General features: G+C 43.5%; 1 protein-coding gene across 6 annotated transcripts in view; it reads left to right on the forward strand.

Moving 5' to 3' along the window:
- casz1 (castor zinc finger 1) overlaps positions 1-26,046 on the forward strand; it is a 212,189-nt gene that overhangs the window by 181,127 nt on the left and 5,016 nt on the right. For 4 of the 6 annotated variants that reach the window (XM_054745828.2, XM_015967634.3, XM_015967632.3 and 1 more), the window contains 15 exons: positions 2,120-3,014; positions 6,283-6,348; positions 9,593-9,689; positions 12,084-12,248; positions 15,000-15,172; positions 15,528-16,381; positions 19,557-19,689; positions 19,901-19,964; positions 20,810-20,967; positions 21,222-21,344; positions 21,432-21,752; positions 21,842-22,040; positions 22,803-22,974; positions 24,530-24,678; positions 25,243-25,489. In XM_054745828.2, the coding sequence (XP_054601803.2) occupies positions 2,120-3,014; positions 6,283-6,348; positions 9,593-9,689; positions 12,084-12,248; positions 15,000-15,172; positions 15,528-16,381; positions 19,557-19,689; positions 19,901-19,964; positions 20,810-20,967; positions 21,222-21,344; positions 21,432-21,752; positions 21,842-22,040; positions 22,803-22,974; positions 24,530-24,678; positions 25,243-25,489 (3,816 nt within the window). The remainder of the gene's footprint in view (positions 1-2,119; positions 3,015-6,282; positions 6,349-9,592; positions 9,690-12,083; positions 12,249-14,999; positions 15,173-15,527; positions 16,382-19,556; positions 19,690-19,900; positions 19,965-20,809; positions 20,968-21,221; positions 21,345-21,431; positions 21,753-21,841; positions 22,041-22,802; positions 22,975-24,529; positions 24,679-25,242; positions 25,490-26,046) is intronic. The other 2 variants (XM_015967633.3, XM_015967636.3) reach the window with 1 other exon arrangement.

The raw sequence follows: 26,046 nt of genomic DNA on the forward strand, positions 1-26,046 counted from the left end.
TTACAATACCCAGTAAGCACTTGTATACACACAGTGTCACTGTGGTTTAAGTACACATGAAAACACAATAGATTTGGCAAACATGTATGTGTTTCCTCTCAAATAGCTGATCCATTTTTCTCTTAAAAATTTCATGCCTCTTCGATCCGCCAGATACTCTTTCATACTGATCCGCAGAGCCGAGGAACAACCCCCAACATGGTGAATGGAAATTTGGGGATTATTTTACATGCTGCGCAGGAGATGTGCAGAGCAGGGCCCAGGGACTGATTTAGCAATAACTGAGAAATATGAGACAAGAACAGAAATATTTGTGTATTAATTACCTCGGATGGTTGGCGGTATTACCTCCCGCCAGCTCATGTGTGCTCTGGTGATGAAAACAGCGATAAAACACATTTAAAAAAAAAAGACTTTTGGCCCTTGTTCCTGTGACTGTGCCAAGTCTGGTTTGAGAAGCCATGTTGAAATGATCATCTGGAGAATGCTGGAATATCCGTGTTCTCAGATTCTGCCTAATATGCAAAAACATACAAGAGAAGACGTTTTTAGTTAGGTCATTTAGAAAAAGGCTACCTCGCATCTCCCAGTACTTTCTTTTTTTTCTGCTGTCACATTCCCCTTTTTCTCTGCACCATTTCCTCCTTATTAAAGCTCCTCTTCTTTATGCAGAGCTTTCAGGTCAAATCATCCTTTCCTTTCTCCTACTTTCTGACCACTTGCGCTAACCTGAATCATACTTAATGAGGCAGAATTAATCTCCACATAATGCAATTAAACTGTACATTGACTGTATTTCACTTGTGTCCTTGGGGAAGTTGTCCAATTCAAGAGTCTTAAGATTAAAACATTTTATAAATTAGGAATTATTTTTTATATTTTAAAATGTTCTAGAACGTGTTTATGCATATTTGTTGGAAGATCGTGTTTTTATTGTCGTATGAGAATTAATCAACCTTCAGCTTAATGTTTCAACATTTCTACTACAATAGCACAATAAATACAGGAAGCAAACCTGATTGTTTTATATTGTCACCTGCACATTTTGCAGCACTAGCTTACAGTTCAACCAAAACAGGAAGAGGCTCAGTCTGTTTGTTTGTTTGGCGTTTTCAGGTGTTGTAGCTTGCAGTTGCAGAAGCACTTTTCCTGTTGCTATTGTTGCTAAATAACGAGGATAATGACCTCTATTCTTAAGCCTTTATCAGAGGTGTGGACACGAGTCACATGACTTGGACTTGAGTCAGACTCGAGTCATTATTTTAATGACTTCTGACTTGTCTTGATAAAATCTATAAAGACTTACGACTTGACTCTGACTTGAATGTCCATTACTTGCCAGTTGAATGGACTTGCATCTGTTGACTTGATGATGACTTGAGCATATTTGATATTTTAGCACAAAGGTGGCACGACATGGACAAAAATCATAAATCATTTCTGGTTCTGGGTGTGATCTTGTACTGCTAAATGCAGCAGCAGTTTGTTTATAATCTGTTTCAGTTGCACTTTCTGCTTGTTTGAGCAAATAAATGAAGCTTTAACCCTCCCACTGTGCTAATGGGTGTGACCCCGCGAGGAAAGTTGACCATTGAGCAGGATTGATGGTTTATCCCTTGAGGTCCACGTGGTAGGGGTGAGGAGTGAGCACCACCTCACCCCTACCACGTGGACCTCAAGGGATAAACCATCAATCCTGCTCAATGGTCAACTTTCCTTGCGGGGTCACCCATAAAGACAGTGGGAGGGTTAAGAAGCTTTATTTCTGGAATTTATTTATTATCATTGTCATTAAATTGAAGTTGGGTAGATGACTTGATCATGACTTGCAAAATCAAAGTTAAGGAATTCGACTTGACTTGGACTTCGATATCATTGAGTTTGGACTCGACGTGGACTTGGTTATCTTTGACTTGGACGTGACTTGAGACTTGACTGGAAAGACTTGTGACTAACTTGTGACTTGCAAAGCAGTGACTTGGTCCCACCTCTGGCCTTTACACTATGAAAGTCATACCAGACAGCACAAATAACCAGACAGTTCCCAAACGTGTTTGATTTAAATTCAAGAATAAAAACAGAACTGTGCAGATGACATCCTTCTCTTTTCCTTGTGCAGGAGAAGCATCGGCCCTGCGAGACTATGCAGCCAACACCATGAATGAGATTTTGGGAATGTTTGGCTATGATGACCAGCAGGTAAGGGATGAGCTGACCAAGATCAGCTTCGACAAGCTCAAAGCTGCTACCTCAGACCCCTCATCCCTCAGCAGTGACGAGGCCTCCCGTCGCGCTCGCTTCTCCAAGTATGAAGAGTACATTCGCAAGCTAAAAGCTGGTGAGATCCCACCCTGGCCCATGAATACTTCCCCATCCAAACCGGACAACCTCAACTCCAAACTGGCCCAAGACAAAAGCCCTACCATGCTCCAGACTTCTGGGTGTCTACCAAGCAACGAGGCACAGATTTACCCCTCGGGTCTGGACCACAAACCGCCAGCGGCCCCTCAGCTGAGTAATTCTCAGACACTCAATTCCTCCCACATGCAGAACATGGCCTCCCGAGCCTCAAAGTATGACTTCTTCATTCAGAAGCTGAAGATGGGAGAGAGCCCTCAGCAGAACGGTAACACCTACAAGCGACCCTCCAAGTACGATCTGGAAAATGTGAAGTTTCTGCACCTGTTCAAACCTGGCGAGGGCAACCCTGACATGGGTGGCGCCATCGCCTTTAAGACAGGAAAAGTGGGTCGCCCTTCAAAATATGACATCCGAACAATTCAGAAGCTAATTCCAGGAAATCCCGAAGCCTCACTGATGCCCAATGTTCTGGCTACAACACCAGGGAATCCTGGAGCTGCCGGTGTCCCCACAGTTGGTGCAACTGGAGCTAGCATTGCACCAGGACTTACAATGGACCAGACGGGTCACCTAAGCTTCAATGCCGCTGATTACTTAAAATCCACCTTTTCCAAGACTGACTCCATCACTACTGGAACTGTGTCCTCAGTAAAGTAAGTTTGACTCAACAATAAAAAAAACTTTACTGAAACAACTGAATCATTGAATCTATAATTATATCAATGTTCATATCTTAATAATGTAAATGAGAGTTTTAGATTAAGTCATTAAAATAAAAACATGGAAAAAATACTAAACAGATTCCATGCTGCTAAAACTGAATGTGACTGGAAGAAATAAAGAGATTGGGAATGAACTTGGATTTTACAGTTAAATAAATGTGTGGCACTAGCTGGCCATTTACTCTTATGTTTACCTTTAAGCTATTTCTTATATACCAATATTGTTGACTCCTAATTTCTGACACCGTTATAAATCGGTACCAAAATATGCTGTGTCCCCTTTTCATACAAAAAGAAAAACTAAAACATGTTAGGTTACTAACATCACATATAACTTATCCTTACATTTTAAACATTGTGCGCACAATGACAACTACGAGTGCCATGTTTATTTTGTCTCCAACAGCAGCTCAGTCCCATTCTCTCTAAGCATGACACTAAGATGTGTGTATTAGTGACCAATAGTGTTATGTACTGGTGAAATTCTGGCGATATGATACATATCTCGATACGGGGAGATGATAAAATGTATCACGATATACTGTGATACATTCAGTCAGACGTGGTTAGCGATTTTCTTTGACTGAATTTATTATAGGAAAATGCAATAAACAGTCCAAACTGATACTTAACATGTTTAACATGAGGTATCTGAACCATAAAAGAGGGATTTACATTTCAATGGTGGAAACAAAACCTATTGCACACTGCTGCCAACTAGTGGTCGGCATTGGAATTGCACCTAAAGAATAGAAAATACTCAAATGATTGCATGTAAATTCTTCCAAAACTTAGATACACAACTTTTGAATATTGATGTAATATCACATGAAAAAATATCACGATATATTGCCATATCGATATTTTCTTACATCCCTAGTTAGTTATGTGCTTTTGCTTATACAGTATATTGCAGTTATGGTGGTAAAACCTTTTTGTTAAAGATCTTCAGATAAGAAAAGCAAGGCTTGTGTGAAGAATCTTGTTTTTTTAGTCGTTTGTTTGCTGTCTAGCTATACATAGCTACATGCTATGAGGGCAACAAACGTTCATTACGCAGGGCAATTTCTACTTCACAACTTGTGCCCAAAAAACGAAATTATCTCAAAAACTTCAACTCAGATCTGACATTTTGAGAGAGAGAAGAAGTAGCTGAAGAGTTTGATGTATAAAATGTTTATGGTATGTCAATAAAAGACTGAAAACCGATACCATTATTAAGTTTTGATGCTGGTGTAGGCCGGTATTTATGGTAGACAGATAATATCGAACATCTCTACCTTTTAGGCCTATTTGGAACACATCACTAATATAATGAACATGGGTTTAAATTTAGCAATGTTGGATTTAAGTTTTTGTAGACAAGAAAAATACAGAATACTTTTAATTGCAAGTTATTTTAGTGAAAATGTGGTTATTGGTTAGAAAAATCGGGATTTCTTTAACTAGGAAAACCTTAAACCTGTTTAAAATCTGAAAACCCAATTATTATTATTATTATTATTTTTATTTTATTTTTTTTTGAAAAGGAAGTGGGGTTTGGTTGTATTGCTTCTGAGTAGTCAGTATCTTACTTGCAGTAGACAGTGTCCTTTTGGGGAATCAGAGATAATTTCTTCCTGGTGAGTGAAGCTACATATCCCATTTCTGCACTGACAGAAGGCTTAAATAGCTATAATATGTTGGATCCCCAGCGTGACACCGCATAAAAGTTAGAAATAGGCTCTTGCTTCATATTGCAGTCAACTGCAGCCATAGATGCCGACTATTACCAGCTACTCCTCCGAAACCTACTTCAACCAATCTGAGCTATCCCCAAAGTTCACCAGTGGAGCGAAAATGCCAAACTCACATTTCTGTGTTCTTTGCGCCTCATGGAGCTAATGTGATGCTCACAAACTCTTAACTGCTTCTGTGAGTCAGTTAGCCAAACGCACAGGTAATTGCTACCTTCATAGCAGCCACCAGGAATGCGGTGTGAAACAGCGCATAACGCCCAATATATCCACAACATGATGAGTTGCGAGGGTGCATGAAGTGTTTACTTGCTTTAGCACTCCATGGAGACTGATTTAGCACAGTCATCGCAAAGTGACTGACTTCTTTCGTTTGGCTGGGGTGTAACAACTCTCCCTTTAATTACTTCAGAGCCATGACTAACCTCGCGGCGAGTCGCAGGGGTCGGCTCAACACTGCCTGATGAGTGCACTTTAAAGGAAGCAAACGAGGGGTTTGGGGAGCTAACCTACAGCTGTGTGCTGTACCAGTTGGAAGGAGCTTATCCAGAGTCTGTTTGATTGGTTATGACCTTGTCTCTGGTTAATCAAGACCTATCAAAGACAGTGTCGAGAGCCCTCAGGCACCTCTCCCTCACGCTTCGGCCTTTGTCAGGTTGGGGCTTTGCGATGCTGCAGTCTTGGCTAACTGACCCAGTCTGGTGCTTGTAGTACACATGGAGGAGATGTGCTAGGAGAAAATGTCTGGCAGTGCATCCTCCCCTCTGGGCCAGATTAACCTCAGGTCATCCCCCTGTGTGGAGCTGCTCACATGAAGCTAAATACCACTTGCTGCGAGGGAGCAAACAGAACCAAATCTCTATTATCACTGTTATTCTGCAGGCAGCACTGCTGTCGGCTTCACAAAAGGAATCACAACACAGGTGACAAAAGGAAAACACAATTCCTCAGCATGACTCTGTAATGTGATAAATTCCTCTTTATTTCCTGCCTTGAAATTAATTTGTGTTGAAACGTGCGCTAAGTCTATCAGCGTGTGGAATTATTTTTACACCTTTGACTGAACCGAATCCAGACGGATTGGAGTCAACCTAACATCAACATTAGGGCCCAGGCTTCCAGGTAAACCAGGAAAGCCCATTTTCACCTCTTTTTCATCCCTATTATCCAGTTTTTCATACGAGCACTCACGGAAAATACCTCCATAAAAGATTAATGTCCCGTTTTCGCCCGTTCATTTTGCTTTTGATTGGTTGGGAGACCATGCATCAAAGTGTGCACCTTCTGTGCTTGATTCATAGGGTACATAAAAATACGCTGTTATGCCACAGAAAAATGTAAATTGGTACTACATAGTTTGGGAGTGGCTCATAAGTAAATATTGTGTCAGTTTCTTCTTATTAACAACAGTCAGCCTTACCCCACCATTAATCCTGTCTCTTTTGTGTTTGCTTTTGCATTAGGAATGGTCTGCCGCCAGATAAACCCCCCAGTGACGATGTCAACCTCTACCAAAAATATATCGCCAGGTATGCAAATCCCTTTGTGTGCTGCAACGATTCAAATGCACTCAAAACATATAGAATAGTCGTTTTTAATATAACATTTCATTCAGACATGAAACTATATATGGGTAGACTGGTAGAAAACGTCTCTGTGGTTAGTGAGTTCATTAAGAGAAGGCTGTAGTTGATGTGTTGAGAGGATGTGGAGAGATACCGTATGATGACAGCTCACTACATATGTTACAAAAAGAACACTAAAAATTAAAGGGTATTAATGAGCAAATGCAAATCCATCATGGAGGAGCTTTAAACTAAAATCATTTTATGTTGAGGAATGAATGAATAAAAAAATGTGTTATGTGAATCCTCACATCACAAGAGCCAGCATGATCTGTTAGCAATAGGAGTGCTAACTACTGCCACATGAGGTTAATATCTACACAACTTATGGAGGTAAAGCTGGACTTTAGGGATGTTTCTCAATACTGAAGGATGCTAGTATGTTCTTGTGTACTTGACAGTTATGTTATTGGCAAGGACACCAGAAAGTCCGTTCTACTATACGGTATACAGCATTTGGAATAGGACCGTACTCCGTTGTGTCATGGCACAAAACAACCTGGCATAGAAATAAGTCTTATTTTGTTCCTTAAGTAACAAAATAACAACACAAATGTATTACTTTTATTATATTTGTTCCACTTTTGATCAAAACTGATAATATATCAGCATTTTCCACTGAATAAAAGTTTCTTTTTCATCAAAACAGAGCTATGCTGCTTCTATTTTGATAGTGGGTTCACTAATCAGCCTTCTTAGGGATCGTGAAGAAGAGTAAAACTCAAACACACAACAAATTTTACAGGTTACACACAATTATTTACTATAACAGGCAGCTTTATATAGCTTTATATATTATTTCTATTTGTATTTCTAATATAAAACATTAAGTTCTGAGCTTTCTCCTCTGATATTCTGAGTATAACGGTTTGCAACGCAATGCATTGTGGGACAAACTTCCTGATCTACTAAGTCACCAGAAACATCAGAGGACAGAAGGTATCTCAAGTTTGAGTGGATGCAGAGCAGCACAAAAATGGGATCATCACTTGTTTGTTTATTCTATATTAAAAAAAAACAGCATTTGAAAAGCCAAAGTGGCTTTGGCGTTAATGATTACTTCTCGAAGCCATAACATGAAGGGCACAAATCAAAGCCTTGGCACAGAAAGAAACACACATGCACACGTCCTCTACTGCACACACACACACACACACACACACACACACACACACACACACACACACACACACACACACACACACACACACACACTCACATGTGCACATACAAACACACAAAACCCCTTCCTTGGACTGATTACATTTTGCAAGAAGATTTAATTAAGGAATTTTTAATGAGGCTTCTGCTGGCACTGCCAAGAACTGTTTTGATATTTGCGCTGCATAATGCATAAAATTTGTCTAAACATCTCGGCAGTTGATGCACAGGGAGGTTGCAGATAAGCCCAGATACAGTTTCAATTTCCGTGTTGAGGTTGGGGAAAAACAGAGAGAGAGAGAGAAAGGAAAGAAGAGGAGGGAGGGAAAGAAAAAATGGGAAAGGAGGACTCATAAAAAGGGCAAATGTAGCAGCGAGAGGGGAGGTGGAGGCGGGGGAGGAGGGTTTTTTTAGCGACGGGGTAATGAGTGCACAATATGACTAAGCCCCAGCCTTGTAAATGTGTTTTATTCAATCCTTGTGAGAAAAAAAAAGAGGAAAAAAAGTTGTTCATCTTTTCACCACAGTAGAGTTAAAGAGCTTCCTTGGTCATGTTTAGTTGCAGTTTTCACTCTTTAAATGCTTTCATGCACCCACCATTGCCGCGCCACTTTGATCTGCGGATCTCTATTGTAACTGGAGATGCTCTGCAATCTCTGTATTGTGGCGATATTAATATTTAATCTGCTGCTGAATAGCAGAGGCCCATTAGGCCCCCTGACGCGGCAAGTGGGAATTGTCCAGAGGCAAAGTGATACAGCTGGGCGATGAGCAGAGGGGTGGACCATGGTCTCCGGGGGGAGACGTGGGGGGACTACGTGTGTTAATCATGGCGGATGTGAAAGAACAGTATAAAGAACATTAATAGCCAGGGCAGATGTTGGTTTTTATTGTGCACACAGTCTGACTGGTTCGGACTTGTTAACCCCGTCAGGCTCAGAGTAAGTTTTGATAAAAGGACGAACAACTAAGTCCTTCAGGGGTACTTCTGAGTTAAAAATGCTCATGAAATACGTACGTGGAGTAACCAGGTAGCTAGGTTTTAACGTTGTAAATCTGCAACGCCTGCCTCCAGAGGGTTAAAAAAACTGTCAGATCTTACCAAAGATCTTTTTTTCCCACTTTTACAAAGACGCACAAACACTCACAACTTAAAAACAGTAGTGGATCGGCTGTTCAATTAACTTAATGAACTGAGCAAAGTGATCTGTAAATGCAGCTCTGGGATAATCCTAACAAGGAAAGACAGAGATGGAAAAAATATTACTTAGCCCGCTTTTCCCCCTCTCCTCTGCACTGGAGCAGATGGAGTCCTTGGCAGCAGCACTGCAAATGTTTATTTGTGTGTTTTCACTGGTAATTGGAGGATTTTAACACTCATCATTGTCAGGCTTATAATCACCACCATAAAAGCGTCTGTGCGGCAGCAAGTAGTCGCCTTGTTTTTATTTCACCCAACTATCACCAGATTTGGTTTGTGGTCTCCTGAGCAGCACCCAATCTGACCCTTTCCTCATGAAGCTCAACAGTGTTTCACCTGAAAGGACCGTAAATTGATTTGACAAGGACCTTCACAGCAATTTAAAAGAAAGAAAATACCCAAATGTTTTAGTGTCTGAGAGAAGAGAAAGGGTTTTGGAGTAATAAGTGTCTCTTATGGCTCCTTTGGAAATAAATGAAGATAATTTGGTTGAAATTGGTGTGACAGACGGGTAATTTGTGCTGGAGTGTGGAAAGCAGCAGTCGGCTTGAAGGTGTGGTGAGCTGTGTTACTCTGAAGGTGACACGTGAGACCAACACATTGCCTCAGAGCTCAATCGCCTGTTTTATTCTGTCTAATTTCTGGCATATTTAAAAATACTTGTTCTTGATTGGCTGTTGATCACTTCCACCCCCCCCCCCCCCCCCCCCCCCCCCCCCAACACAAACTCTGCATGGTTTTGAGCATTTCTCTGTGTTAAACGACGTCATGTGACTTGGTTTTCAGGTTCTCTGGAAGTCAACACTGTGGACACGTGCACTGTGCCTACCAATACAGAGAGCATTATCACTGCATGGACCCTGAGTGTAACTACCAGGTGAGCGTGAGTACCTTGTTAATCTTTCTCCACATACACATCTAACATGCAACCGGTGCGTTTGCAAATGTAAACCATCCAATCTTTCATTTAAACCTGCAAATTAGCCAAAAAGAGCATTTTTTTTTGTTATTAAAAGGGGACAGGGAGTTTTAAATCCAGAGGACATGATAAAAGAGATGCGATGGTCGTTGGATAAACAAATAGGACGTGGTCACACCCAGCCACAGTTTACACAGATGAGAAGTTAGCCTGCTGAACAAGCTGCTGATATTTACATCTGTTCAGTTTCGGTCACTCTCAGGCACAGCTTGCAAAAACACTTTATAACGCTGAAATATGAGCTGTTTTATCTACTGGTTCTGTTTTTTTAAGCTACTGCCACTGTAAGGGGCTTGCTTTTAATCCATTCTCACCTAATTAATCTTTCCCTGGTCCCACAACATGTCATGAACGCCGCGGTACGAGAGGAAGAAAAACACAAGGCAGATCGTAGTAGTTAGCTGCAGCACATGGCCAGAGGGAGCTTGGCAAAACACGGGCAGATTTGTCAAAGACGTAAAAACATTTAAGAAAAAATCTGCTCAGTTAGAGCTGTGGGGTTTTCTGAATTAAGCCATCTTTGCTGCAGAGTCCCCATCAAAAGAGATTACCCCTCGATAAATGTTGTTTATGTGGTGAGAAGACCCAGATCTGCGCTTTCATTTTCTGCATGAATCCCACTTCACAGTCTGATGAGACACATTCTTGGTGAACACAAAGGAAAAATCATTTCATGTCATTATTTAGAGTGTTAGTTCAGGTTATCGTGGCAATTTCCATGGTCGGGCCCTCGTTTCTCTGTTACTTTTGTGTTGCGTGGAAACACAGATACGGGAAGCCGGCTCTCAGGGATGTCAATACACTGAAAAAAATAAACAAGAAAAAAAAAACTGGCAGGCTGTGATGAGCAGTCCTTTTCAGAGCGATAACTCATGAAATGTTACATGACACACACTCCTGGAATATTATCCGTCTGCCAGCCTGCGGGCGATTGGCTGAGTCCTGACATTCTCCTTTCATGGGCTTGTTGGAGAGTGCGCATCTTGCCACTCTAGTGGGAATCCTAAAATAAATGTAGCGAGTGGCTCCCAACCTTCATCACCACTCCACTGAAAATGAGATCTTTTTCCCAGTCAGCTCTCTCTCTCCGTGGCCTATTTTGGACGACTTGATGGATCGAATGTACCGTGACCACGGTTCAACTTGTCTTCCGGTCATCGTCCCCGCATTAAATACCAGAGAGCTCGTGGAGTGGGACGGACATCTGGGTTTTTCAGAAGAAGAAAAAAACTAAAGTATTCAGAAAGTGATGAAGCATTTCTTAGTTTGATTAAAAATCCTAATGAAGTGTTCGCTCCAACAAGAGCCTCGGAGTCGTACAGTGGGAAACCATCCAGGAGAAAGGAAATGAGCAGCTGTGTGAGATCTCCGTGTTTTTACTTGTGTGGAACACACGACACACAGCAATTACCCTACTTTGTACAGCAATTAGTTTCTTTTTAGAATACGTCTTTCTGATGTTTTTTTTTCCCACAACTGCAGATAGACGTGGGTTAAAGACAGAAATGTCTCATTGATTCAAGCTTCTCCTGTTACAGTTTCTGTAGCATCAGCTTAAACCCAATTACAGCAGATTTGGTTGCAGCAGGTCTCTGCTGAGCGAACTTTTCCTGTTTCTCCTTCCCGACTCCTAAATGTGGGAGGGAGTTTTTTTTCTTATTTATTTGTAATTTTAGAAGGCGGGTCTCTTAGCATATTCATTCATCATTACAACGGAAAGCGGCACCAAAAAGGCAAGCGTTTAGTGCTTTAATTAAAAATGGAATCATATCTCAGTGAATTGAAAGGGAAAATGTTTTTTTTCTTTTTATTTGGTTGACTTGTTTGTTTGTTTCTGTTGTCTTCTGTTTTCCCCTGTGCACGTCTGAGAAACCATCTGCACGGAACATAATTTCTTCCAGACTGAAAGAAACACAAGAACTGTGATCTTGCATGTCAATTGATTCATCTTAATTTGAAAAATGTGTTTTGTTGAAAGGTTCAGACTAAACATAGATGCGTTCGGGGAGCGCATTTGGTGTTCCGCGCGGAGGCTTCTCCTGAGAGTCCCCGCGCTTTTGGAAAGGACACAACTGAGATATATGCAGAGTAAATCAATAACCACAGAACGTGTCATCGTTAAAAGAAATCCTGGTTCTCTCCGTTGCGGTGTGTACATCCCGCCCCAACTGCCAACTGGCTCATGCGTGCTGCAGCTGCTGCCTCCACACAGATAAAGTGACTTGTTGCTGATCCTGTGCATGGTTTAAATAAACACCAACCTGTTGCTCCATATTTCTCCCCCTCGTGTGTTTTCAGAGGTTTACCAGTAAGCAGGATGTAATCAGGCACTACAACATGCACAAGAAGAGGGACAACTCCCTGCAGCACGGCTTCATGCGCTTCAGCCCTCTGGACGACTGCAGCGTCTACTACCACGGCTGCCACCTGAATGGAAAAAGCACCCATTACCACTGCATGCAGGTACACTACACACAGATGAACAGCTCCGCCTCCACCTTACACATAAACCTACAGTAAACCCACAAACATGTAAACAGGGCGCGTGTGGAGGTTCATGCACGCGATCACAAAAAGGCAAAAACTGGTTTGACGTGCTCAAGTATAAAGTGGAATGAGATAAATACAAAACTCATGATTCAAATGCCTTTCAACTGCCGCACAACACACGTAACTGATAGGAAACCTAGAACTCAGGTCTTACAGAAACCAAAGCTGTCTATTAAATACCTTTAAATAACTTTTATAGTGAAGAGAAGCTGCGCTATCAGCACAACGTTACAGAGAGTCAAGCAGGTTTCCTTAATCTGAGAAATCAAATGATTTTATTTTATTTTTATTATCTGTATTTCATTCAATAAAAAAATAACACAACAGATACTAAACAATATTCATAAAAACACAATATATATTTGAATGAAAGGGAGCAGATAGAAGAAAAATCTTATTATTTCTGCCCCCTTTTTAAACTTAAATATCAATTTATATTTGTGCAGTCCCTCACCAGTTCTTTCAGTCCCGTAACTGTTCACATTTGTTAATTATTATGTCCACATCAATTGTCCGTTGTCATATCCACTCAACACACATGATTTAATGTGTAGACTGAACACTTTTAGAGTTCTTGACTCTTTCCATTCTCTGTCCAGGCAATTCCACAACTTCACACCATTCACAGATATGCTCATTTCCTTCATTCTTGTTCTAAATCTAGGTTTTTTGAAGATTTCAAATCCCTTCAACGAATAACTGCCATTTTAAATGATGCCATTTTAAAGAGCTGTTTGGATAAATACAAACTTAAAATAAGGCAGCTGGTGCTTTTCTTACCTTCCTTACTCTCTCGCTCCTTAATTGGCATGGCAAAAATTTAGCTTAGTGTTTATATGAACTCTACTTTTTTTTATTTTTCAGTACCAAGCAGCCTGTTGAAAATGAGCGTCGCCCTTCTGGATTTGTTTAATTTTTGGTACATCTGCTTTTTTTCAGCGTGTCACACAGCCGTGGGCAGCAGCACGCGACGGCTCCAGATATATACTTTCTTATGCAACCTAATTGTTATTAGGACGTTTCAGCCTATGTTTTAACAGACTGAGAACCTGCAGACGTTGGCATCGGTTCCCATGATTTAAGGTGGAAAAAACACACAGTGGCATTTCTTCATTGTTTGACTCAGTATGGAGAAGTTGCCCGGTTTGTGTGGCAGATGATAAACAAAGGCTGCTTTCATTTCAAACACTACCAGTTTTTTCCCACGTTGTTGGCTCAAAGCACTTGTGTGCACCAGAACATTTTAAACTAAAGACAGAGATAGTCATCTTTCTCCCGTGTGGTTTCTTCTGCCCCACCACCCCTGATTTTTTTTCCTCCGAGTTACAGTAAGTTCGTAGCAACTCCACCATCGTACTCCAAATATGAATTTCATTTTCTGAAAGGCAGCTTTGCCAGGAAGATACTGTAGTTTCAGTCCCTTTCTTTATCTATCTTCTAAAGAAGTCTGAGTTTATTGTTTTTGACCCCCGCAACCACCATGGCTCTCACCCTGTTTGTGACCTTTTAACCCTTAACCCCAAACAGTGTGTGACGAGTCTCGGGGTCAAGCTGGATGCTGGACTCACAATGGCGCCACAGATAAACTCCGTAGTGAGGTCTTGTTTTTATCAGCTTTGCCGCCTTACTCACCTCAGATGAATCCTGAAACGGAGGCATTTGGAGGCAGTCATTCATGCCTTCATTACCTCTCGCCTGGACTATGCAAACGCCCTCCTCGTTGGTGTTCCAGACTCTGCCCTGAATCGGCTGCAGGTTGTTCAGAACGCTGCTGCCCGGTTCTTGACGGGTACACACCGATGTAGCCACATTACCCCTGTCCTGGGACATCTTCACTGGCTCCCTGTCATTTTCAGAGTGCAGTTTAAGTTACTGACTTTTTTTTAAAGCACTCAATGACCTGGCACCTCGCTACCTCTCTGCCCTTCTCACTCCATATGTGCCCACCCGCACGTTGAGGTCGGCTGACCTTTTGCTGCTGTACACGGCGCGGATGAGACTAAAATCGCTGAGGGATCGAGCATTTGTGCATGCTGCCCCAAAGCTTTGGAACTCTTTGCCCATTGGAGTTCGGCAGGCTCCGTCTCTGGCGGTTTTTAAATCTCGTTTAAAGACCCACTTTTACACTTTGGCTTTTAGACAGTGACTCGTTTTAGTGATTTATTGTATCATTGTTTTAATGTGTTGTTAGTATTCATCATGTTTTATCTGCCTTTGATTGAGATTTTTATCCTTTGTTTTAGCTCCTTGTAATGGTTGTGTTTTGTTTTAGCCTGTGCAGCACTTTGGGCAGCTCCCATGCTGCATTTTAAACGTGCTATATAAATAAACTATGCTATGCTATGCTATCCAGTTATCTTATCGATGACAAAGATTGTTTCCAATCTCAGGTTTAATATGAAACCTGCGATGCTCGCATGCGCTTTACCACATTAAACCTTGAATGTGAGAAAACAACCTTCTTCTACTAATTTCTAGGCCACTAGCATTTTCTTAACCACAGTGAGCTCCCTTCTCTGCAGGTTGTACAGTATATCAGATCTCTTTAAAGCAGCGCATTTCAGAAGCTGCTTTTTTTTAGGGTCTCTCGCAAACCGAAACTCACGTGCACGCCGGCGACCCAGATCTGGTTTTCCATTACCGTGCTTTGTCTCTGCTTCGCAGGTGGGGTGCAGCAAGGTGTACACCAGCACCTCAGATGTCATGACCCATGAAAACTTCCACAAAAAGAACGCCCAGCTGATTAACGACGGCTTCCAGAGATTCCGTGCCACCGAGGACTGTGGCACAGTTGGATGCCAGTTCTATGGGCAGAAGACCACACACTTCCACTGCAGGTGAATAAATCTTAGGTGGAGCTTTTAAATAAAACCTTTTTTTTTTTTTGCATTACTGCAGCAATAAGTTGTGACTGTCAAAAAACGAAACATAAGCAGACCCTCTTTTGAAAAATAAAAATAAACTGAAGGAAATAGTTCTTAGAACTGAACTCAAACATTTATTTGAAGATCATGCCCTTGAAGGTTACGAGGGTTTGACATAATTACAGAGAAATAACCCCAGGTTTACTTTCAGCTGACATTTTCTGAAAGTCACATGACTGAAAAAATGGTTGGTCACTAAATCGCTCCAATCCTCCAAGACTTAGAGCACCATATCGAATGTTTTATTGACCTTTTGTTCTGTCCTCAGACGCCCCGGCTGTACGTTCACTTTCAAGAACAAGTGTGACATCGAGAAGCACAAGAGCTACCACATCAAGGACGATGCATATGCCAAGGACGGCTTCAAGAAGTTCTACAAGTATGAGGAGTGCAAGTATGAGGGCTGCGTCTACAGCAAGGCTACCAATCACTTCCACTGCATCCGCTCAGGCTGCGGCTTCACCTTCACCTCCACCAGCCAGATGACCTCCCACAAACGCAAACACGAGCGTCGGCACATCCGCTCCTCCGGCGTCATGGGCCTCTCCTCCACCTTTCTGGCCCCGAAGGACGAACCAGAGGAATCCAGCAACGACGACCTGATGGACTTCTCCGCCATCAGCAGTAAGAACTCAAGCCTGAGTGCCTCGCCCACGACGCAGCAGTCCACCACCGTTCCACACATGTTGACCACGTCCACCGCCGCCATGCCAAGCCACACCCTGAAGCCGACCCCGTCGATGCCCAGCACGGGCCAGCGCATGTCAAGCCTGCTGACTCAGACTCTGCCCACCAACATGCCGGTGGCCCTCGCTCTGTCAAACAGTGCTCTGGCCACCTCCAATCCATTCTTCCCCCTGATGCCCAGGCTGCCCCTCCAACCGCCTCCGCCTTCCTCAGGCCTGATAACAACCGCGTCTTCTGGAGCGCACTCCATGCACACAGACTCACTGACCCAAGGAGGCTCCACTGTGGGGGGAGATGCCCCCATGGCATCTACTCCATCTTCCTTCGCAGCTGCATCCATTATGGAGAAGATCTCAGCAAGCAAGGGTCTGATTTCACCCATGATGGCCAGACTGGCAGCTGCCGCTCTGAAGCCCTCCAGCAACCCAGATGCAGGTATGCCACTTCACCGATAATTAGAAAACCTCGTAAATCTAACAAATAAAAGAACACTGAAGCTTTAATATTATGTTTTTTGTATAAATGCGACATCTGGAGCGAATTAATAACATGTTTAGGCAAGGTTTTATCTCTTTCTGGCTGTGGACGGAGCAGAGGAAGTGCACTCAGAGGTCACCTCATCCCAAAGTGGAGAAAGACAGGAGGACCTCTGCTTTCATGCTTAAAGGTCCTCTGCTCTGTTATTGTGTTGATCGTTTGGTAGATACCTACAAACCATTTGGAGATAAATGCGCTGACAGGGGAGAGTAGAGCCCGTAAAAGTCTCTTATGATGTTGGGAGTGGGGGGGGGCTCTCGGGGCATTTTGTCAAACATGTTTCCTCATCATCGGCCTCTTATCTCTGTCGGCGCTCGTTCCAAGCAAATGGAGGTGGAATGAAATTAAGTTCAGAAACTGCAAGAAAAAATAAAAAGATTTTTCAAATCCTCTATGCAAACTGATTAAAAAAAAAAAGAAGTGAAATCACTGAGGTAGAAATGACTCAACGCACCAGAGCGAGGGGAACAGGCTCCGATACAAGGAAGACACACATCAGCAGAGATGCACTTCTGGAGTTTCTAGAAACCTTTTGATTTCCCACAAACACGTCAGTGACTGTTTAGCATAAACACGATTCAAATAAGTTTGGAGGTAATTGGCTTGTTTGTGTTTATCAGAACAAACCCTTTAAAATGAAAATAAAGCGTTTAATTCTGATAATGCACAACAGAGTGCGGTGCCACGGGTTTCTCAGACTGAGCAGGTGTGTGTGTGTGTGTGGGGGGGGGGGGGGGGGGGGGGGGGGGGGGGGGGATTGGAAATGCTCCGGATTTTGGGAGTGGGAGGGATAACAACTCCCGGTGGTGTTCATGGAGCGGGACAGGTCCAGGGAGAGCTGCTCCAGGGAGCCCGGGCTGTCAGGCTGAGCTCCACCTTTGGGCCTCCAGCAGGTACCTCCACCACCAGCTGAAGGTGGGGCCTCCAGACGGTGCCCCCCTCCTCTCGTTTGACTACAGTTTGCTTCTCTTTGCTCAGAATGAAAAGGTTTTAAATCAATCATGTAGAATTTTTGTAAACGTTCATGCAAACACAGGATGGGGGGTTAGCTGTGGTTCGGTTTCTCATATTTGCTTCATAAAATGTGTGAACAGGACATTTGGGGCTAAAATGAGGAGGAAGTGGTTTGTGCGTCTCTGTCGAAAAAAAGGTGTGAGAAAACTCATAGCGCTTGAGGCTATTTTTCACTGCATCTTTACTTCTTTTGCAGTGAATTGAACCTTTTTTTCTGCATTCTGTATTTCTTCCTCCTTTTTTTTCGTTTTTATTAATGTTCCACTCTAATTTACCCCTAAGTGTTTTTCCCAGAGATTCAAGCATCTGAAGGGTTTACTAATTAGACACACGGTACAAATGATCTTTCACAAGCTCTGTATCTTATCCGGAGTAATTACATGGTGGTACATAATTCCTGGATAATTTCCAGAAAGAAGCTGCTTTGAGTCAAACTCATTTGTTTTCCCTCCCTGGGAAGTGAATAGAAGAAAATAATTCCACGAAGTGGATTTTTTCTTCCTAATCCAACTTAAAAAGTCAACTCATCTTCACATTTGTAGACGCGGTATTGCATTCAGCCCGTGATCATACGCAGATCATACAGTGCGCGGCGGCTCTTGATGTGATATGCTCTCATTTTGTCTGCGAGTTGATTTAATTGTCAACGACAAGGCAGGATTCGTCTGGCTGGTTAATTTTGGGTACACTCTTATGAAGTTGGGGGAAGGGATGGAGGGTTGGACGTGGGCTCCGAACACGTTCAGTGACCTCAAACCAGAAGCATCAATGTTTGACCGCTGTTTTCTTTTCAGCCCCCCCATCTACCCAGCCACCAAACACACATACACACGCACACACACACACACACACACACACACACACACACACACACACACACACACACACACACACACACACACACACACACACACACACACACACACACACACACACACACACACACACACAGCCCCTCCAACCTCAGCCATTGTCAAACTGAACTGACACTGACACTTCCCCATCTCCTAGCTTTCAGCTGACAGGGCCTAAGACTGGCTTTTCCACTCCTATTCTGCCTGATATGTCTTTGGGTCATCTTTGTAACGGGGCAAACTCTGCTCTGTTTCCCCCCTTTGTGTTGGCTGATCTTGAATTATTTTTTTTATCCTCTCACAACAAAATGGAGAGGATTGTCACCGGGCTGATTGCTGAGGGCACACACTCGGCTGCCCGTGACCTTGCCTGTCACTACCCCTTAAGTCCCTTATTCCTAAATAACAGATTTCCCACAAAACCAATAACAGCTGCTGGTGCGCTCCAGTTTTAAAGTCTCAGAGGTTGTGCCAGAGGTGGTGCACCTCCCACTCACATTCATTTTTTAAGATAAACCACCACTTATTGTCAGCCAGAAGCTCAGCCTTCTCTGTATAGCCCGAGGACAAATTAATATTTCAATCCCTTGGGATTGGGAGGAGGCGGGGGGGTCAGAATTCACCTTCCTGTCAGCCTTTTTACCTCAGGTCGTCCCCTGGTGTTTATTTATTTCAATTCGACTCTCCTGTCCGCACTCACAGCATTCACCGAATACCTATTTGGAGTGAAGTGATCGAGAGGTCATGCTATTTGAACCAATCTGATTGGCTGTCAGCTCCAATCTGACCGACATAGCGCCCCCCCGTTCCTCGTGGGCATGCTCCGCGGCATCGTCCGCCATCCGTCGTCAGGCCAACAAGAAGCCTGAGAAGGTGGGAAGGGAAGGAGGGAGGGGGTGGTGGCCAATCTGAGGCTGCCACTTTCCCTCAGCATTAGCATCTCACTTAATGACTAGTTAAGAGGCAGCCTGGCAAATGAGTTGTGACAAGTGCTGCAGAAAAAGGAGTCTTTTTCCCTCATATCTCCCGCCTCTCAATCACCATCTAAAAGGCTTGACGGCCTGACATAATTCTGCAATAATTATCACTCGGAGTATTCTTTTCGGGCCTGGACAGAAGTCAGATTGGATCTCGTCACGGGGTATTGTTGCTGACCAACAATAACTTTGTTGTCTCTTCTCTCCGTCTCTGGTTTGATTCCTCAGGGAACGGGCAGCCGGCTTCAGCCAGCCAGTTCAATCTGGTTCAAGTGAAGCAGGAGCCTGTGGACACCAACTCTGGAGCTTCGCAAGACTCCACACAGGAACACAGCCTGGACCTGAGCAAGAAGGACCACTGGTAAATCCAAAAATACGAATGTTTTTTTATCAACAAAAAACTATAAGCACTAGTATTTAAAAAGGAACCAACAATCGTTGTTTTATTTCATTTCCTGAAAAGACAGTGCTGTGTTTGAGTTTGTTATACTGTCACACCTTGGTGATAAATAGGAATATTTACTGTTCTCATGCAAATCTTGACTAAACATTGTTCATTTTCCTTGTTTCAGTAATGAATCAAACGGGCACCCTGTTCCAGGGAATACATCTCTTTTATCCTCGCTTATGAATAAGGTAAGATCCATCCATCAAACGCCTTTCATCCCAAGACAAATTAGCGGGACACGGAGGGGCCTGTTTGTTTTTTAATGTTTCGCTGCTAATAAGATGAGTTTGTATCATTTAAATTTTCCAGCCATTTTTCACACGGTGTAATTTTCACTGCACCTCTCACAAATTAATATAATGAAGCAGGAGCTGGGTGCCACGCCAGATATATAGAGATGTTTGTTTTTTGATGAGCCGTTCTGAACTTGCCGTCCATTTTTTTCTCTCCCCCCTTTATACTTTTCTCGCCCCGCCTCACTCTACATTTATTTATGGAGTTTATAAATTATTTGATTAAAAAGTCGGAGGAGGAAAAACAGGAAGGCGCTGCCCTCATTTTTTAACAAGTCTAAATGTTAGCGTATGGAAATTTGAGCGTGTGCGTGTTTTTGTGAAGATTAAAATGGACGCGGCTTCAGCCATATATCTTATCCGACTGATACAAATGTTCTGGGTGCTTTCCATCACATTGGTGATGTAATGGCAGATTAATCTCCATTTTTTTTCTGTTCTCGACAACTGATCAAGTCGCCTCCCTGCCATACACACACATTGTTTTTTAAATCTTTCCGTCAATCATTAAACTCAGCTTCTGTCATGTCAGGCTGCTCAAGTTTTGAATCGAGCCTCCACATGAAAGAGTTAACCCCCACCCCCACCCACCCACCAGAGGATGCTTAGCTAACATGTCTGGCCTGAACTCCAGCAGCTCTTTTTAGCTTTACCAAATCCTGCGTGCATTTGTTTGCTGGTTTTCAGTGTCGCTAACGTTCAAAAACCACATGCTTTCAAACCTCGTTTGTGTTTTGTAGATGTCACAGGTGAACCCCGCCCTCTTCAATGCCATGCACCTAAAAACAGAGCTGGAGGGCGGCCAGGCCAACGACTCCTCCGAGGCGGCGCAGTATCTGAGCAGAGTGCTGAAGAGGCCTGAAAATCCCTCTGAGATCTGGAGGACATACCTCCGGAGGTAAAATGACAAAGACATATCATTTTCATTGAAGTTTCATTGTTTGAAAACAATAAGTTCTGTTTAAAGTCTTTGCTCCTGGAAGGTTGTTTTTGTAAAAGCTATTTAAAACATAAAAAGAATCCAATCCTGCAGGAATTCGATAACTTCCAGTAAAACAAATCAGAAAATATTTGCAGTCGAGTCGGACCAGTTATCCCCTTTGTTTAAGGAGGCGGTATATTTATAGTGTTTTCTTTCCTGTCCATGGGAAGGTTTGACACTGATGACTTCTGTGAGGCTCAGTGTGACTTTCTTCGGAAAGTGCACTTCCACTGTTTGGTAGAGGACTGCGGTGCCCTCTTCAGCACCGTGGATGGGGCCATAAAACACGCTAAGTGAGTGTCACGCCGGTTCTTGTTTGGAAAATAAACCGCTTTGCTTTATTGATCAGTATAAAAATGAGGTCCCATCTCGTCTCGTAGCTTCCACCTTCGAGCCACCTTGAAAGTAAAACCAGAGTCCCAGTTCAGTGACGGCAAAGAGTCCAGCGAGGCCGCTCCGCTGCAGCCCGTCGCCCCTGTCTCTATAGCCAGTAACCCCTCCATGGATGTGGCGAATCTCACCTCCTCTGGTGGCTACAGCTCTCCTCCTCCTTCCCTGTTGCCCTGGAAGCAGCTGACCGGCAGCATCCCTCAGATGCCGGCCTCGATGCCCAACCTGCCGGCAAACTCCCTTCTTGCCACCACGTCCTTGGAAAATGCCAAGCCACAAGTCAAACCTGGTTTTCTGCAGTTCCAGGAAAAGTATGAGGGGCAATCGTTTCTCCTTTAAACGTGTTGCTTTTACGGAGGGAGCTATTTGATCCAAATGTTTATTTTTTCTGTGCATCCAGTGATCCCTGTTTGGCTACCGACTGCAAGTACTCCAACAAGTTCCACTTCCACTGCTTGTTTGGAAACTGCAAGTACGTGTGTAAGACGTCTGGGAAAGCAGAGTCCCATTGTTTGGACCACATCAACCCCAACAACAACCTGGTCAACGTCCGTGACCAGTTTTCCTACTACTCCCTGCAGTGCCTCTGTCCCAACCAGGTGAGTGAATCCCTCACAACTCAGCCAGGAGTCGGAGCGCTGCCTGTCATCCCTCCGAGCTTTCTAACTGTGAAGTATTCTATCTATTAGACCCGTATTTGAGGTTATTTGACTCAAGGCTTTCACAACCACTGCTCCCCGTCTTCCGTCTCTGCTGAGAAAGACAGTCGACTCACCCCAGTAATGCCTGTTTATATGTCAATGATGTCATTTTGACTGCCGCATTCTCCTCTCAGAAAAGGCCAATTTAGCTGATATTACCCAATAAATCATTGTCACTCGCACAGTAAACAAGGCTGTCTGGAATAGGGCAAAAATCAGGGGAATGCTTGGCAAATGAAACCTAAATGGCATCCCCCCTGCCTGCTCTCATGAGCCAGTATTTGGAAAACGTCTAAATGAATTCATTAATGTGTCGAAAATCACCCATCTCACGAAAAGTCCCCGCCTCCTCCTCCCCTTTCTCCTTCTGCTCCCCTGTCCTCCTCTTCCTCCTCCCTTTAGTCTCCATCTCCTGAACGGAGCAGATCTTATTTGGCCTGGTCCTTTGGGATCTGAGCCTCACAAACAGATGGCAGTGTACAGACATGTTGGAGAGAAGTGTGTGTGCTTGCATGTGCATGCACGTGTGTGTGTGTGTGTGTGTGTGTGTGTGTGTGGTGAGGAGCCTAATAAAAAGTAATTGTACAGCCAGAATAGAAAAGTGTTGACTTTATTCACAACGTGCGTTAAATAAAGTTACCCTCCCACCCCTCCCTGCAGCACTGCGAGTTCAGAATGAGGGGCCACTATCACTGTCTGAGGCCCGGCTGCTTCTTCGTCACCAACATCACCACCAAGCTGCCGTGGCACATCAAGAAACACGAGAAGGCAGAGCGCCGAGCCGCCAACGGCTTCAAGTATTTCACCAAGAGGGAGGAGTGCGGCAGGCTGGGTAAGAAGAACCCAAATCTCCCAGATCCCGGCTCATTTCTGACCCGTTTGAGTCTTCTCACAAAAACCTCCAACTCATCCCGAGCAGCTTCTTTGTTAATCGTATTTTGACAAGAGAGTCGCGTGGATTAAACAGAGTTACAGGGAGGAAGACGCAGATTGATCTGTACTGGCTGTTGCAAGAGGATATTCTGTGTTTACAAAGGGAGAGAGACCAGTGTTGGCAAACACGGCGTTGGGCTTTGTGAGCGGTTTAAAAGCCACGAAGCAAGTGTGCCTCGCAGACGTCGTTGCTCCGTTTTGTGTATTCACAATGGCACCTCGAGTCCCAAAGGAAGTCTCGCCTGTGCTACTATATGAGCAATAATGTCAAAGAGGGCAATCGCATCCAGGTTGTTTTCCCTCTTTCCTTTGCCCCTGTCAGAAATGAGCAATTAGGTTTGTGTTTGTTAATTATCTGGCTTGTCTGGTTTAGCCTGTTTGTGTTGTGGAGCTGCGCCTCAGCCACCACCGCTGCCATCGCGCAGAAGTGAATTAAAAGTGATCTGTTTTTTTTTCAGGCGGTTACACAAGCTTTTCAGAGCACAGAGACAAAGCAAACAAAACTGGGCCCTAAACAGCTGTTTTTTGTCCCCAGCCTGATCTGCCAACTGCATTGTTTAGTCAGAGAGGGGAGAGAAAAAAACCCAGAAAGGATTACCATCGCCGGGCGCGCTCGTCATAAAGAATTGATGGGTTGCCAGTATCCATGGCAGCAACATTAAACGGAGCACTGCTGATGATGTTACCTGGTTTCTGTCTCACAAAAGGGCCCCGGTGTCACACGGGTTACTGTTATTTGCTCATCTTTGCGTGTCTGAAACGTTGTGTGTGCCGCAGCTGTTTTGATGACACAGACATGTTCTTCCCCCAAACTGAGCACCATAGTTCCTGACATCCTAGAGCATCCACCTGCCCAACTCTTTCAATTATTTCTGCCTGCTTTTATATAATGGTATTCGATTAACAGGCACAAAACGGAACAATCATTTAATTTGAAATCATAAAGCAATTAGAGGTAGACCAGTTAAAACAGGAGAAAACCAACAGAAGACGACGACGCAGACAGCAGAACAAAAGGAGGGATGGCAAGGGAGATACTTTGAGAAATGAATTTAATATGGTAATAATCGTATATTTACTTTGGTTTGGAGGGATGTGTGCATTATTGGCCCACAGAAAATGAGAATTTATTTATGTAAATTCCTAATTGAATAAAGCATGTCAGTGTAATAAAAGAGCTCCACAGGTTTAGAGCACAGAAGCCTTGACTTGCTCAGTGTGACACCGGTGATCTAATATTCCTCCTACATGTACACTTCCGAACCCAATCCCTCTTTTGTCGGAGCTATATCATGAAATAAAAGAAGTAAAAATATTTCATCTTAATCTAATCAGCCCACTCACGTTGGTATTATTGCCCTTAGCTGTTTGTTTTTTGGGATGCTTCACAATGAGCCAGAGACAAATTGATCTGAATGGAGAGTTCACCGCCGCCGCTGCTTTCTCTTGGGCAGGTTGCAAGTATAACCAAGTCAACAGCCACTTCCACTGCATCCGAGAGGGTTGCCAGTTCTCCTTCCTGCTCAAGCACCAGATGACCTCGCACGCTCGCAAGCACATGAGGCGGATGCTCGGAAAGAACTTCGACAGAGTCCCATCCCAGGTACAAAAGCAACTACCCAAAACCACACACACCATTTTTCACCAAGAAAGAAAAAAATTGGTATTTTTATGGTTTTTTCCATGAATTTCCTGATAAAAAATATGTTTTTAGAACTCCTGCACCAGTTTTGCTCAGTTTGTTGTCGGTTCACTGTTTAGCAGTGCTTTGTTTCCTGTAAAATGAGTCCGATTCAGAGAAAAACAGAAAGTAATTTCCCGTCACACTAGTCAATGACATGTTGTTTTTTTGACGTTATTATTATTATTGAAATCTTCTCACTGGAATGATCGTGTACGTTTTCTTTTCTACTAAAACACCCAAGTACAAACTGTGCCGTGCTCGGATTTAAGCATGCTGATTTTCTTGTTCTCTTTGTTCCGTTTTATTATTTTGTGGTTCTCAGAAAAGTAAAGAATGAGGTTGATCCATTCAAAGAATACTTTTGACTACTAAAAAAAAAATCCTGTTTGTGTGCCAACAAATAAGCACGTGTGTAAATGAGTCATTAGAGCCGGCAGAGTTTTAATCCTTTGGTAGGAAGATGATCTTTTGGGTTGTTTCCAGGTGATGCCGCTCGGCCAGAGGGGAGACGACATGCAGCACGCCACCGGCTTGGTGTCTGGGCCTGTTTCGTCCCAGCCTGGCATCATCTCCAACTACTCCTCCGCTATGATCAACGAGACTGATGACTACCTGGACTACATGGGAGGAGGAGGAGGGGGAAGCAGCCCGCTGGGCCTCTCCTCCGAGTCCTCCAACCAGGACCGAAGTTGCACCAGCACACCCGTAGGCAACGACAGCTCTCCAGCAGGTGAGAGGAAGTCTAAATCATCCGAGTCAGCAAGTAGAGGTTTAGATTTTGTGTGGTTTAACAGCAAGTTTCCCACAGCCTCACTTAATCCACTCTCACCTTTTTTTCTCTCAGAAAGCCAGAAACATGTCATTTCAGACGTTTGTTAATCACACGTTTCCTGTCTCAGTAGGTTGACTTACAATCGATAGAAATGTGAGTCATGATCCACGAAGGCTGATGACAAATGCTGCTGCCTTTTGTTCTGAGCTGTGGATGAGACATTTTACAGTTTGCTTGGTCATCGTCATAAAAACTCCATTCTGTACATCAGTGGTCTGAGTTATCGATCTTAATTCACATTCTCACATTTTCTTTTGGCCAGAGATCATCACGCCTGCAGCTTTATGCCAACTTTAGCAGTTTTAGCGGGTCGAACTGAAAACATAAAGAGTAGAAAAACCAGCATTTTTTCCTCCTAAATCACACTGAATAGATTATTTCTCTGCTTGTACTTTATCTCAGCCCAGCTGTGATTTTCACATTTCTTCACATGTTGCCAATATGATTCACTGCTT

This window comes from Nothobranchius furzeri, chromosome 15 (assembly GCF_043380555.1).
Source record: "Nothobranchius furzeri strain GRZ-AD chromosome 15, NfurGRZ-RIMD1, whole genome shotgun sequence".
NCBI classification, from domain to species: domain Eukaryota; kingdom Metazoa; phylum Chordata; class Actinopteri; order Cyprinodontiformes; family Nothobranchiidae; genus Nothobranchius; species Nothobranchius furzeri.